This window comes from Nomascus leucogenys, unplaced genomic scaffold (assembly GCF_006542625.1).
Source record: "Nomascus leucogenys isolate Asia unplaced genomic scaffold, Asia_NLE_v1 Super-Scaffold_258, whole genome shotgun sequence".
Taxonomy (NCBI): Eukaryota; Metazoa; Chordata; class Mammalia; order Primates; family Hylobatidae; genus Nomascus; species Nomascus leucogenys.
In genome coordinates this window covers 2,851,968-2,865,624 of record NW_022095769.1, presented here as the reverse complement: position 1 = coordinate 2,865,624, position 13,657 = coordinate 2,851,968, and the positions used below count along the sequence as shown (strand labels likewise).

Genomic DNA, 13,657 nt, shown 5'->3' with positions numbered 1-13,657 from the left:
AATTAAGACAAAGGAAAGTAAAATCGAAATAAAATAAAGGAATAGCTCTTGCCGAAAATGTTTGCCGTGCGAGCAGGAAGCCGTGAGCGCCCTAGCTGGAGGCTGCTCTGCGCCGACTGAGAGGCCTCTACTCCCGGGCCTGGCCTCTACCCAACGCCACCCAAGAAGCCAGAGTGAATTTGGGTGTTCATTTTCCCTTTCCTTCCGCCCTTCCTTCATGTGGGGCCTATTAGCTTGGATTTCAGCTCCGTCTTTGTGCCTGGGCTGCAGCCCAGATCCAGATCCCGCAGCTTGGTTTCCAGGCCTGAGTGAGGAAGCGGGTTTGTGAAACTGTGAGGTTTTTGTTTTGTTGTTTTGTGAGCTTGTGTGACTAAGCATGTGGGCTCCTGAATGCGTTTACTTGGGGGCAAATGTGAATCTGTGTTTATAAGCCAATGTGTGAATGTACGTTGGTATCAATGTGTCTGTGAGTGTGAATGTGTGTTTACTTGTGAGCGTGTGTGAACATGAATGCATATGTTCTGGGTGTGAAGCTGGTATTATGTGAATGCCTGTACGTTTGTCAATATATGAGTGTCTATTTGTGACTGACAGTGTGTATATGTTTGATGTCAGCCTGTAAACACATGTGACTATGCATCATGTATGTCAATGGGTGTAAAAGGGTGTAAAGGGAATGCATGAGTGCAATATCGGGGTTCACTAGTTGGCAGCCCCCCAGAGCAGGAGGCACCAAGAAAAAGAACAAACTCAGCACAGAAATGAACCTGCATCAGAAGTCAGAGCCAAGGTGCTCTGGGATGCCCACTCATCTCTAACTCTGAACCCCTTCCCAGCTTTAGGAAGACACAGAAAATAGGGCATCTGTTTATTTTGAATTGCGTTTTATTTTTCCATCCTTTAGATACACATAGAATGTAAAAGGGAGCATGGGGCCAGGGGACGGGAAGCAAGGAGCAGCAGCCAGGCGCTTGGGGAACACGCGAGTGGTAGGTTTTGGGGCTCCCTAAGGCCCCTTGGTGCTGCTACCGGGAAGGTGGAGGCTCAGGAGGGCAGGCAACCACAGGGTTAGTCCAGACCCACAGACCACAAAGACAGCATTAAAGAGGGCTTACAAAACAGCAAGATTTTACAAAGACCTTACAATAGCAACACAGAAAAGGGGAGGTAAATTCCAGAAAGCTACAGAACAGGTAGATAATGTCCTTCTCATATTGTACAAAAAAACCAAACCTGACAGACTTTACTATAGGTAGTATTTTTTCAGTGTTGAAAAACCAGAATTTCTCCTTTCTCCCTCCTTAAAAAATGTTTTTAAACTCCATTCATTTAAATACGGTTTTTTGTTTGTTTTTTGTTTTTTACTTCCCTATTCGATTTGAGTTTCCTGATTCAGTTCCCAGAGCTGGGCTTCTCTTCCTCTCCCTTTCTCATGTCTCTTCCTCTGCCCTTTCTCCATCCCTCACTCTTCCTCTTCCTCCTCTGCTTCAACCCTGTCCTGGCCGGTGGTCCCCGGGCCCGCGGTCTTGTTCTCCTTTTTCCACTTCATGCGCCGGTTCTGAAACCAAATCTTGATCTGTCTTTCCGTGAGGCACAGCGCGTGCGCGATCTCGATGCGCCGCCGCCGCGTCAGGTAGCGATTGTAGTGAAATTCTTTCTCCAGCTCCAGGGTCTGGTAGCGGGTGTAGGTCTGGCGGCCTCGTTTGCGGTCGGGTCCTGCGCCCAGTATTTAGAGGAAAATCAGTGAGTAAAGAAAACGCCAAGAGAGTGCCCACCTCCCTCTTAGACCCTGTATGTGGTTTGAAGTCGATGGGCAATGGGCGAAGAAGCCCATTTTCCCACTAAACCAAATTCTGGCTTTCCATACCCCAGCCCTTACTCCAGCTGCAAATTCCCCTAATCGCTGAATTTTCTACAGGCTTCTCAAGGCAAACATTCCCATTTTCCATCCAAGAAGTCTTTTTCAACCTGGAGCTTCTGAACCCCTGAAAGTAACCTGCTGGATCTTAAAGGCTCTGCACCTAAGGGGTGCAAGTGGGATGAGGGGAGGTTAATCCTCCTTTCACTCTCTGGGATCAAGGACCCTAAACCCCCTCTTTTGAATGCTGATCTGATGGTCTTTCCAGTAGAGATCAACAGAAACCATGCAAGTGACCCTGGAGTGGGGTTCCAGGCCTAGCTTGAGAACGTTTCCCAGGAAGAAAAGGAGACAAAGGAGCCTCCAAGGCCCAGTCCCCCCAACTCATCCCCAGCATGTTGTGGAATGAGAAGGTAAGAATTTGCAGATTTCCTTGGAGCAAAGAGTTGGTCTGACAGCAGTGACCTCTGATGATTCTTTTCCAGTGAGTGGCTAAGCTTCAGCCAGGGCCAGGCTGTCCTGCTTGCCTGCTTGCCTAGACAGCCCAGCTCTCTAAAGCAATCTTTGGGCCTCCAGGAAGGCACAGGGGAAGAGGAGAGACAGCAGCCTGGGATACGATGGAACATGGAGTATCTGGTTGGTGGGGACTGAAGGGTAGAGGGGAACTTCTGCGTTAGGCCCAGAACCTGAGGAGACTTGAAAGAGGTGCTGATGTCAGCCCTCCTGGGAAGGAAACAGGGGAGGAGGGGCTAGGGGCCCTGGTTTCAAGTCAGATAAAAGCCAAGCTGAAATGCTGACGAGCAGAAAAAAATGGGGCTTTGATAAATCAACTGGAAAGGCAGTTAAACTATGGAGCAGGTAATGGGGTCTATAATCACCAATACTGATGGTGTGAGAGCTGGTCTCCTTCTGGCCCCTGACCATCGCTGGGTTGGGTGCCTCTGACCATGAGTCTTGGGTCTTCTGGACTTTGGGGCTAACCCCCAAGTTCGTCTGCTTTGGAACAGTGCAGAAAAGGATGTCTGGGTCAGACTCGGCAGGGACCCCATGGAACCTCAGCCTCTTGGGGTTCCTGCAGCAGCTGGCTAGGTGAACTGCACTGTCTAAGTTTTGATTTGGCTCCAGAGAGTCCCAGCCCCTCCCCCAATAAGAGTCACTTATCTGGAGTGACACATCCAAACTTGGCCAGTTCTTTAGGGGTTCCTAGGAGCCCTAGGAAGAGCACCTGAGGAAGCCAGCCGCACTCCCATGAAGCCTCTGCCCCTTTCTAGTTCTCCTGTTCCACTCCCCCACCCAAGTTCACTGGGATCCGGAGGCTTATCTCCCTTGGTCTCAGCCCCCTCCCTCCACCTGCCTCTCTAGCTCTGTGTCCCTGGCTGGGTCCTTTTCTCCTCCCGCCAGGCCTCTAGAGCCCACCTCTAATTGTCCTGATGGGAATAATGGGGGAGCGGGGTTGGCTGGAAAGGAAGGGGGAGGGGAGAATTGCTCAGCGTTATGGCCCCCTCCCCCATACCTTATCCGAGCTGGGGCAGGGGGACACACCCAGGGCCGAGATCCTTAGCTGGGAAGGGGGGAGAAGGGGGGAGACCCTAATGGCTATTCTCTGCAAACACCGGCCTTCCTCCGCAAGACAAACGGCCTCGTCTCCAGCCCGTGCCGGCGCTGCTGATAAATATTTAAAGCTAAAAGGCCGAGAGGAAGGGTGTGGGCGGGCTGGGGGCTCGCAGCGCCGTGGTGTCGGCGAAGAGAGATCCGCCGGGAAGCAGAGCGAGCCTGAGAGCACCGAGAAAATATGGGGGCGGGGATGGCCTACTGGGTCGCAGCCCAGTGAGTGCAGCCTTTCAGGGCCGACCTCCGGCTGGGAGCATTCTGGACGCGGAAAGGGGCAGCCAGCCGGGAAGGGGGCGCCTTCCGGATAATGTGCCTCGGCCTCTGGGGCTCGAGACAGCTCGGTGCGCGGCGTTACCTGAGCTTCGCATCCAGGGGTAGATCCGGAAGTTACTCTCGGCCGCCAAGTCCGAGTCCCTCTGCTCCTTGGCGCCCGCCGCCTTGGCGGAGTCGCCGGGACACACCCCGGAGACGTTCTGCTCAAAGGGCGCGCAGTGCATGTTGAAGGAACTAGGCTCGAGCCCGTAGCCGGCCGCGTAGACGCCGGCCGCGCTCTGGCCCGCCATGCCCCCCCCGCCGGGGTACAAGCCCTGCATCGAGGCGGCGAAGGAAGCGCCCGAACCCGCTCCATAGCCCGGGCGCTGGGGGTTGGAAGCAAACGCACAAGAAGTTTGTTCGGGGAAGGCTCCGGTAGCGAAAACCGAACTTGAGGCTGGATATTTAGAAAATAAAGCATTCGCATAATACAATGAACTCATAATTTGGCCGGATGATTTGTAGGCAGGGACGTTTTAGTGTCGGTTTTACGAGATTCCTTGATATATTACAGAATTAGAGTCCAGATTTACACCAAAAAGGACCCCCTTTTTCCTCTCCGGACCACGTGACCCCGCCCACGTGACGTCCCCTCCACCAATGGCCGGGCCGCCCCCCCACGGCTCCCGGTAATGTGGAAAAAATTGTGTGGCGTTGGATTTATAAAATATGATCAATAATGAATGGGAAAGCCGAGCCCTGTGGATTGGGGCTAGGGGCTCAAGGGCCAATGCCGACTCCCGCGGGCTGGAGGCAGCTTGCAGGCGAGATTTGGGGAGGAAGAGATTGAGTGGAAGGGAAAATAAATAACTTCGGGGCGATCCGTGTCACCCCCCACCCATCCTCTTCAGCCCGTTACCGAGCGAGAGACAAACGCAGGGACTGAATGCACGCAACTGGGTGGATGGGTGCTTGGGGCAGGTCTGTTCTTTATTAATCCGGGCCAATTCTGCACGGCAAGGCCTTTGGGGGAAGTTGGTCGGGTTCTCCCAAGACGAGGAATGAGGCGAGCCTGGCTCACGACTCTGTCTCTCTTGGTCCCCCAGATATGCGGGCGGAGATAGAGCAAGGCTTCCTAGGTGCTCCCAGGGCACAGGATCCAGCCCACGGGCCTTGGACGCTGCAGTTTCTGGTGGCAAAAAAAGAAAAAAGAAAAAAAAAGGTTTGAAAGTAAAAGAAAGAAGGGGGTTGGGTGGGTGGGGAGAGAAAGGAAGGGTGGAGGGTGGCCCGGGCGCGCTGCTCTCCCGGTTCCCGGAGGCGGATGCCTCAGTGGAGCGTGACTACCAGAGAAGCAGAGGCAGCGAAGGAAGGAAGGCAGCGAGCCATGACCTCAGAACAGAGCGAAGGTGGCCAAGTCCCTGAGAGGGAGAGGCAGGGAAGAGCGGTCTCCCTTCTCCTCCTGCTCCCCCAACGAGAGTCCGAGGGAAAAAAAAAAAAAAAAAACTATGCTCAGCAGGCCTGCACTCCACCTTTATGCCTGCCCCCCCACCCCCCACCTCCCGACACACACTCTCGGGAGGACACACAGCAAAACAAAGAGGGAGGTGGCGGGGGACACAGCCACCAGCCCAGCCGCAGGTCTCCAGCGTGGCCTGGGCGCCCTGGTCTCCCTGGCCGGGCAGCCTCGGAAAGCGAGAGGAGGGGGTTTCTCTTGGCTCCCCTCCCTCGTTTTTCTCTCCTCCAATCAGGCTCAGCCGCCTCCCTCACCCCCAGCGCCCCTGGGCCGAGGGACTCGCACCACCTGCCTCCAGCCCCCTCCCCCTCCTCTCTGCGGCCTAGCCTCAGCAGGCGCAGGAGCCCGGTGACAGGCTCCCCACAGGCTCTGCAAGGCACCCGGGAGCAAATGAGGAGCGCTGGCCGGGCCAGTCTCGGGTTCTCGCTTGTAAACTTTATTGTAACTCTTCCGCCCTTTTCAGGCGCAGACAACAGAACAAAGTATAGAGGAACAACAAAATATATAATTAGCCCTCCCTCCCCCCCATAAAGCAATTCACGGATACAGGATACATTCTCTTCACAGTAAACCTAAGAACACTTGTAACAATTGCCCACAGCGCGCATGCTAACTAAAGTAACCTCTTTTGAGAAACACTTAAGACAAAATTGTCAAACCAAAGGGGGTGGGTGGAGGAGGAAAAGAGAGAAGCAAGAGAGAAAGCCAGCGAGCTGGGGGGTGCAGCGGGGAGAGAGGATTGGGAGGGGAAATGAGGACGCAGAGAGAGAGAGCGAGAGCGAGAGCGAGAGCGAGAGAAGGGAGACAGAATTACGGCGTGAATAGGCAGTTTCATGTTGTTGGGAGAACTTAGCAGAAATCTGTACCTTGGTCATTACAAAGAAGCACGTTCAAAGGAAAAAAAAGACAATTGCACAAGGAAGCTTTTTACACGGGGTGGGGAGGGGCATGGGGGGCTCAGCCGGGCCTTGGCCGCTCGCCCTCACAGGGCGAGGGAGTCTTTGCTTAAATCCTTTTCTTTCCCCCGGCCCCCAAGAGAAGGGAAGGAGATCCACGGTAGCTCACACACAGAAGCTATTACGAGATACTACCACTAGCGGGGACTGGCGCGGCGGGGGACGCTGCGGTGGGAGGCCCGGCTCCTGGCCCCGCTAGCGGGGCCAGAGCTCTCTCGGGCAGAGGCGTGCGGCGGCGGCGCGGCCGGGACCCGCGGACGTGCGGGCGGCCGCGGCCCTGGCAGTCCCAGCTAGAGCCTACTTCTTGTCGCCCTTCTGCGCGTCGCCCTCGTCCGCCGCCTCTGGGGCCCGCTCCAGCTTCTGTTTCTCCAGCTCCTCCTGCTCGCATTTGCTGCTGGGGAACTTGTCTTTGTTGTTCTCTTTTTTCCACTTCATCCTCCGGTTCTGGAACCAGATTTTGACCTGTCTCTCTGTCAGTCCCAGGGCGTGCGATACCTCGATTCGCCGCTTGCGAGTCAGATAGGGATTAAATAGGAACTCCTTCTCCAGCTCCAGGGTCTGGTAGCGGCTGTAGGTCTGTCGGCCTCGCCTGCGTCCGGCGGCTGCTGGGAATGGGGGAAAGGGCGAGACAGCGGGGAGGGGAGGGTGGGGGAGGGGGCAGAGACGGAGAAGGTTGGAAGATTCGTGAACGAGCCTAGGAGACCAGTATAATAAGGGCAGGGGACCTTCTACCCCCGTGGGGGGCGGAGGGGGCGCAAGAAGGCCGCGGTCAGCGGAGGAGGAGGGGCGAAGGGGATCAGACACAAGTGAATCTAAGGGAGCCAGAAAGGGGAGCCCCCTCCCCTGGTAACCAGCACCAGAGTTGGGTAGGAGGTGGTTCAGATCTATTAAAAGTGCCATAAACTTTAGGAGGAAGGATGTGAAGGAGGGGGGAAAATAAGAATAAAAAAGCCGGGTGGGGACGAATGGACCCACCTTGAAAAGCCCCCAGAGCCTCTGCCCCAGAAGAAAAGTTTCTTCAGGGTAATTAAACTATAAAGCAATTGAGAAGTGCAAAAGTTGAGCGCCCCCACTCCCACCACCCTCTCTTCACTACCCCCCATAAAACAGTAAAAGCGGAAAAAAAGGAGGAGAAGAAGAAGAAAAGTAAGGCAGGGTGAGGGGTTTATAGATTCAGGAAATGTTTCTAAGCGACCCCCTTCAAGGGAAAGAAAAAAGAAAGAAAGATAAAGAAAGAAATGGAAAAAGGGGCAGGCGATCGGAACGGAGCCGGCAAGTCTTCCAGAAGCTGGAGGAAATGCGCCCCGGCCTGCCGGGCCCCCTGCCCAGCCTTGGGCCCTCCCGGCCCCCTCCTGCCCCTGCCGGCCCCGAGGCGAGCTCACCTTGCGGGCGCATCCAGGGGAAGAGCTGTGTGGGCGACGGGCTCTGCTCGGAGCCCTCGGCCTCCTCGCCCAGGCCGCTGGCGGCGGCAAGCTTGCAGTCTGCGTACTGCACCAGGTCTGGATCCTGCGCACCGAATAGGCTCTGGCGTTGCAGCGGGTCGTAGCCGTAGAAATTGCCGGGGTCCCCGTGGCACGCCACGGCGCACGGGTTCTGCTGGTAGGGAGCCGTGGACAGCGACGACGGCCCGTGGTAGAACTCCTGGATTTGCGACGGGTGCTGGAAGCTGCCGCCGCTGCTGGGACCGTACACCACGGTGGGTCGGCCGCCCAGGTCCTGGGCGAAGCCGCAGTCATAATAATTGGGGCGCAGGGACTCCCCGGTTTTGTATTTGGAGAACAGTGAGTTGACGAAATAAGAGCTCATTTTATTGAATTTTGAGGCGGCGGCGGCGGCGGAGGCTGTAGTTGGGGGCTGTTGGGGAGGGGTGGGGAGGGGGAAAGGGAGGGAGAGAGAGAAAAAAACGCGGATTCGCCGGCTCCTAGTCACCCTCGCCAGGAAAGGAGAGGGAAAGAGAGGAGGGGAAAAAAAGAAAAGAAAGAAAAGGCGAAGAAGATCTCGAAGCCGACACACTTTTTGTGATTTCCAGGAATAGAAAAGGACAGAGAAGCCTCCAAAAGTCTAAGCTTGCATGGCAGCCGCGGCTCGCTCGCCCTCCCCCCACCCCCCACCCCCCAAACAAAAATATACCGCCACTTAAAGAGGTCCTCGCTTTACATTTCGAAGAAGGGATGCCAGTTCATAAACAGTTTTCGGTGATTTACTTCCCTGCAAATGAGTTGTTTCATATTTTGCACTGTCTTTTCATGATCATTTGCATCCATTAGAGACCCCGCATCCTATTGGCTTCTTCGTACTCCTCCCGGACAGAACGCAGAGCGAGGGTGAGAGCGAGAGAGAGCGAGCGAGAGAGAGAGCTAGAGCGAGAGAGCGCCAAGGAGTGAGGAGAGAGCGAAAAAAAAAGGAGGGGAAAAAAAAACACCCAGGGAGAGAGAGGGGGAGAGGGGGAGAGAGAGGGGGAGAGGGAGAGGGAGAGGGGGTGAGAGAGAATGAATACGGATTAAATCTGTTTAACTACCTACATTAATGAGATATCTCTCGCCTCACAACAAATCAAATACCTTCGCAGACCACCCCCAAAGACTGATGTGGGGGAGTCACGGAAAAAAACACGCACACACACACACAACGCGCCAGGCGTAGGCGCGCTGTTAATTTCGCGATTTTAACGAGGCAATTGGAGTCTTTCTAAATGTCAGGGTCGCTTCGGAAAAATGTAAAAGAACACGGTTTAATTGCGCCGAGTTTTAAAAGGTCCTATAAATGTAATTGGTATTTTAATACAAGTTATCAAATCATACAGCTTCCTCTCCTAAACATATTTTCAAACAAACGAGGTAGTCATATTTAAAGCTTTAATGATCAATTTCCTTATTATTGATAAAGGTTTAACTATCGTGTGGAGGGAATTGGCTGGGTAACCGGCCCCCCAAAAAACGGCTGTAAACTCTTTAACAAACTATAAAACGCAATAAAGCCGGAGTCTGTTGTTGTTTATGTCGCAGCGCATAAAAGCTGTTAGCATTTTACGAGTTCTTTCCTCTACAGCTATAAAACTGCAGCTTCGATCGCCCGCCGCCTGACTGCAGCACGGTGGGGGTGACGAAGCCGAAATGAGAATGATTATGGGGATTTTTTTCGGCACAAACGGTGACTTTTCTGAGATTTTTACCTCCTTCCGTCCTGGCAAGCACCTGCCCCACCCCTTCTCTGGAGCCCCCAAAAGGTCCCTTCTCTGCCCTGCCCTCTCTGTCCTGCCCTGGCCAGTCACAAAACTTTCTCTCATTAAACAAATAAGCAAAAATTTTCTGCGAAACAGGGATCTGGGAGATCTTGAGGAGGGAACGGGAGGGAAGAAGAAACTTTCTGGTTAATGAGCAGTGGTTGAAGCACAGAGCAAAGTTCGAGCTCCCACTGCCGATTCTGCAGGTTTGTGCAATCTCTGCTTGCTGAAAAGGGGGTCTCCTGAAGGCCCTTCAGCCCATCAGCACTTTTGAGGGCAGACTGTGTGAGGGGAGAGGGCCTGATGCCATCAGAGGGATGAAGCCCCAATGGGCTACCCCACACTTGCACCCAGGCCTCGGGACCCAGTAGCCAAGCCCAATTATTAATAGCTCCCAACCTTCCCAGGCCGACTCCCACACCTTTTGCAGTGCCTAAGGGTGAGAGGGCACCACTGTGCCCATCAACGCATCAAAAGGAAAGAAGGTTGGGTATCAGGCCCTGGCACTTGGCCTTGGTGTCCGCTGTCCTACGCTCTCAGCCGCCCTAGGCAGTGCCTGCAGAGTATGTGTTTGGGGGGCATCTATTAGTCCTCAGTGTCCCCAAGACCTTTTGAGCCACTGTCACCACCTAAACTGACTTGGGTGTGGGATTCAGATAGAGCAAGGTTGCTGAGTCTCCGATTTTCTCTCCTTTCCCCTTGGGGAGCCTCTAGTTAAACCTGGCTCTCCGTGCAGACCTGGGAACCAGAGGCCTGAACACGGAAAGCTGGAACAAGCTGACTGGGTGCCACACTCTGTGGCCACTGCGTTCCCTGCCTACCCGGCCTCACGATGGTGGTGGCCAGGCTTTAGAAGGCCCCAGTCTGAGGGTCAGAACCAATGGCCTCCTGTAGCAGTAGATTGGCAAGGGAGAGGAATGAGAGAAAGAAAGAAAATTTTGAGCAACAAAAGTGGAGGCTTTACAAATATATTCAATCCATTGTTTATTCAGGAAACAGTGGTTTGTTTTTTTGACGGGCACCTTTTGGGGACCCCATACACCCCAACCTTTGTAAAAATGAAACTATCACTTTTCGAAAGGGAACCTTACCAGTGAGGTCATTTAATTCTTCAAAAGTGAACCCAGAGAATGAAAGAGGGGCTAGAAGGGGGAGAGAGATAAAGGAAAAGAGGAGTGGAGAGAACCAGGGCTTTGAATTTTCAGCGCGTGGCTGAGGGGACCGTGAGGCAACGGAGGGCCGAGTTAAGTTGTTGCCGAAGCAAACATTTTTATCAAGTGCAGAGGATTTTATGGTCATTATTTGAAAACTCACCGGCGAGGTACAAATTCAATGGCTTGTTCTAAATCATCTCTACACCATGCCAGAAATTCCTGATGGAAGGAAAATATTTCTATTATAGAAAAAAAAAGAAAGAGTGAGGAGACAATTTATAAACACCCAGCGGAGCGCAGATTTATTAGAGAAACTCAAGTTGAGGAGAAATTCCGCTTACCTCCTTGCACTAAGTCTTGGTGGGGGAGAGGAGAGGCTGCAGCTGGGGTGGTTTTGAGGGGGTGGGAGTATCTATTGCTGGCGCAGGTTTGTCGGATGGAAGGCAGGGATCCGGCGGGGCCGGGAGGACATAGATTTGGAATGCAAGGGGCTATGGACAAGCAGGGTGCGGGTCTCAGAACGAAAGTGCCCGGAGTCCAGACCTCCAGCTGCTCAATGAGGAAAGGACCGGCGCCCCCAGGTTTGCCTGCGGCCAGGGCCAAGGCACGCAGAAGCCGCAGCTCTCACCTGGAAGCCGAGGAACCCAGGGAGAACCGAGCTCCTGCGTCCTGACGCTGCGCCCGCCTTCGCGCCCATGGGAAAACGCGCATTCTTTGGAGGCGCGCAAAGCATCCAGAGGCGACATCCGAGCCTTCCCGCACCCCGCTGCCCTGGGGAGCCCCTGCTCCGTGCCTCGGTCGCCCTGCGCGAGCCCAGCCCAGCCCTGGACTCATACAATGGCTCCAGAGCCTGCGCTCGTTGCCCCTTGCGAAGCCGCCCTGCAGGCTTTGGGCATCTCCGAATCCCCACAAAAGCTATGGCTCCATTCCCCCCCACACACAAATTGGGGTGTCTCGGGCTGGCTTACGCGATTTTCTCTCCAGCCGGTGGGCAGCTTCCTCTCCATCCTACCTTCTTTTGCCGGCTAGCCCCTCTCACCTGACCTGCTGACCCGCATCCAAGACATTCTTTTCGCCTCCTTTCACGGAAAATCTCGTTTTTTCGAATCAATTCTCCTTTCGGATTTGGACCCATTATTCCTATTATTACTATTATTCCCCGTTTTCACGCATTTGTTGCCCCACGGAACACAGCAACTGGGTGAGAAGCACTGAGCCCTCCTCGTGGGGAAAATTCAGAAAATTGACCATTTGAGGAGATGGGGGAACACTACTATAACTGAAATCTATTAAATGGGGGTAAGGCCATAACGAGCCCTATTTTTTTTATTAGGTGCAAATTATTCACGACTTTTGGTAGCACTCAGTTCCTGGATTCAGGGACGACCAAGGCGCCGTGCCGGGCGCAGACATCCGCAGCCACCGCTCCAGGGAGTTTCACATGGAGCAAGGATGCCATCTAGCGGCTTCTCTGCGAAAAGGCGCCGCAGCCACTGGCTCCACCAGTTTTCTGGGAGAGCAGCCGCAGAGGGGGCCAGCAGGAGAAACTTTCATAACTAGCAGGAAAAGGGGAGGGATAGGGAGCGGGCATCGGAATCAGGAAACGGCTCATGAAATTGTGTAGATAAGCTAAAAAACAGAAAAAAAACACAACAGAGGGGAGAGAAAAAAAAGAAGCCCTAAGCTTTTTTCTTTCTACGTACACCTCCCACCTCTGCCCCTAATTTCTAGCGGAGACCGCAAAACAGTGCGCCCTTTATGGCCTGTAAAAAGGGGGACCGAGCACTTTTCAAACTCCCCACGACTGTTTCAAATTCTGAGGAGAAACAATTGGGCTTTTTGTCGCGGTGAGAGGAGGCCTGAGAGGATAGGATGAGACTGTAAAAGAATCAAGAGGCTGCCCGCGCCCAGACGTCTGGCCCCGCCGGACCTGCGTGTGTGTGTGTGTGTGTGTGTGTGTGTGTGTGTGTGTGTGTGTGTGTGTGTGCAGGAGGCTCCTCGTTTCCGAAGCCTGATTCTGGAGGGGGTGTGAAGAACAAAGACAAGAGCCCCAGTTGCAATCTCTGAAGCATTTGCGACAACAAAGTGTTCTTCCCCGGCTTCTCTCTTCTCCCTCTCTGCCCCCTGCCACCCCCGCCCCGGAAGCCCGGAGCCCCGTGTTCTGGGCGGATGAGGGTGAAGGCTGCGGGAGCGGGGCCCACCCATTCCCCCGCCAGGCCAGGAGCCCCGGCGCAGCTGCGGCTCTCTCAGCTCCGGAAAGTTTCCCCTCGCTGTTTGCTTTGCTGCTGTTTAGTTTCTCAACCTTCAGAAATTTATACGCTATAAACTTTTATAGCGGTCATATTCTTTTATTGCTGCGCACACGGCATTGAATTCCTCTCCCGGCTTCTCTCTGCCTCGCACTCTGGCGGTGTCCCTTTCTGAATCTCTCTTTTATGACAACTGATTTCCCCATCTCCGGCTTCCGAGCCTCCTCATCTTCGCCTTTGTTTGTCTTTAAAGAGGCAGCCCTGGGCTGGGACCCAGACGCTGCCGGCAGAGGCCCCTCCAAGCGCCCTCGCCCCCACCACGCAGCACTCCCCTCTGTTCCAGCCTCGCTGAGCTTTTGCTTTAGGCAGAAACCGACCTTCTGTCTTTGCTGTCAGCACCGGCTGGGCCTGGGTAGCCCAAGATGGGGCAGGAGCCTGGTCTACACCAGCTGTAAAGCCAGATTCATTTTGTATCCCTAATGAAACCCTTCTTGGAGGGTGCCTGTCCCGGACTGCCTGACGCGGAGCTCCGCTTTCTCCTGCCTCCCGCCGTCTCTTGGATCAGTTCGTCCTTTCGTTGGAGGAGGGTAGGCCTGGCCTTTTCACTTGCAGGTTCCCTTCACTGGGGCCATGCTTCGTTCCCAACTCTACCCCAACCCGCAGGGTCTCCGCGGGCCGCAGTGTTGTCGGCTTGGATTGGGGAGAGGCTCCTGCGGTAGGCCGGCTCCGGAGCGCCGGCCCGCCGAGGAGTCCCAAGGCCTGAATGAGAAGCGCAGGCTGCAGAGAACTGCGGTCTTCATAAGAGACTCTGGCGAAATCCCTCAGTCTGAGAGGGAGAAAA

At 54.4% G+C, this 13,657-nt stretch overlaps 2 protein-coding genes across 2 annotated transcripts; both read right to left on the bottom strand.

The window, feature by feature from the left end:
* Positions 1-876: 876 nt before the first annotated feature.
* Positions 877-4,327, bottom strand: HOXB7 (homeobox B7). The gene is made up of 2 exons (XM_030807969.1): positions 3,825-4,327; positions 877-1,716 (listed from the first exon to the last, which is right to left on the bottom strand). The coding sequence occupies exons 1-2, from the start codon at positions 4,222-4,224 to the stop codon at positions 1,463-1,465; spliced, it is 654 nt and encodes a 217-aa protein (XP_030663829.1). The 5' UTR covers positions 4,225-4,327; the 3' UTR covers positions 877-1,462.
* Positions 4,328-5,649: 1,322 nt separating this feature from the next.
* Positions 5,650-8,584, bottom strand: HOXB8 (homeobox B8). Its single transcript, XM_030807966.1, has 2 exons — positions 7,573-8,584; positions 5,650-6,795 (listed from the first exon to the last, which is right to left on the bottom strand). The coding sequence occupies exons 1-2, from the start codon at positions 7,994-7,996 to the stop codon at positions 6,488-6,490; spliced, it is 732 nt and encodes a 243-aa protein (XP_030663826.1). The 5' UTR covers positions 7,997-8,584; the 3' UTR covers positions 5,650-6,487.
* Positions 8,585-13,657: the final 5,073 nt, after the last annotated feature.

Coding starts and splice junctions, on each gene's coding strand:
- HOXB7 (XM_030807969.1), bottom strand. CDS start 4,224: ATGAGTTCATTGTATTATGCGAATGCTTTATTTTCTAAATATCCAGCC. Junction 1,717..3,824: donor CCCCTGGATGCGAAGCTCAG/GTAACGCCGCGC, acceptor TACTGGGCGCAG/GACCCGACCGCAAACGAGGC.
- HOXB8 (XM_030807966.1), bottom strand. CDS start 7,996: ATGAGCTCTTATTTCGTCAACTCACTGTTCTCCAAATACAAAACCGGG. Junction 6,796..7,572: donor CCCCTGGATGCGCCCGCAAG/GTGAGCTCGCCT, acceptor CCCCATTCCCAG/CAGCCGCCGGACGCAGGCGA.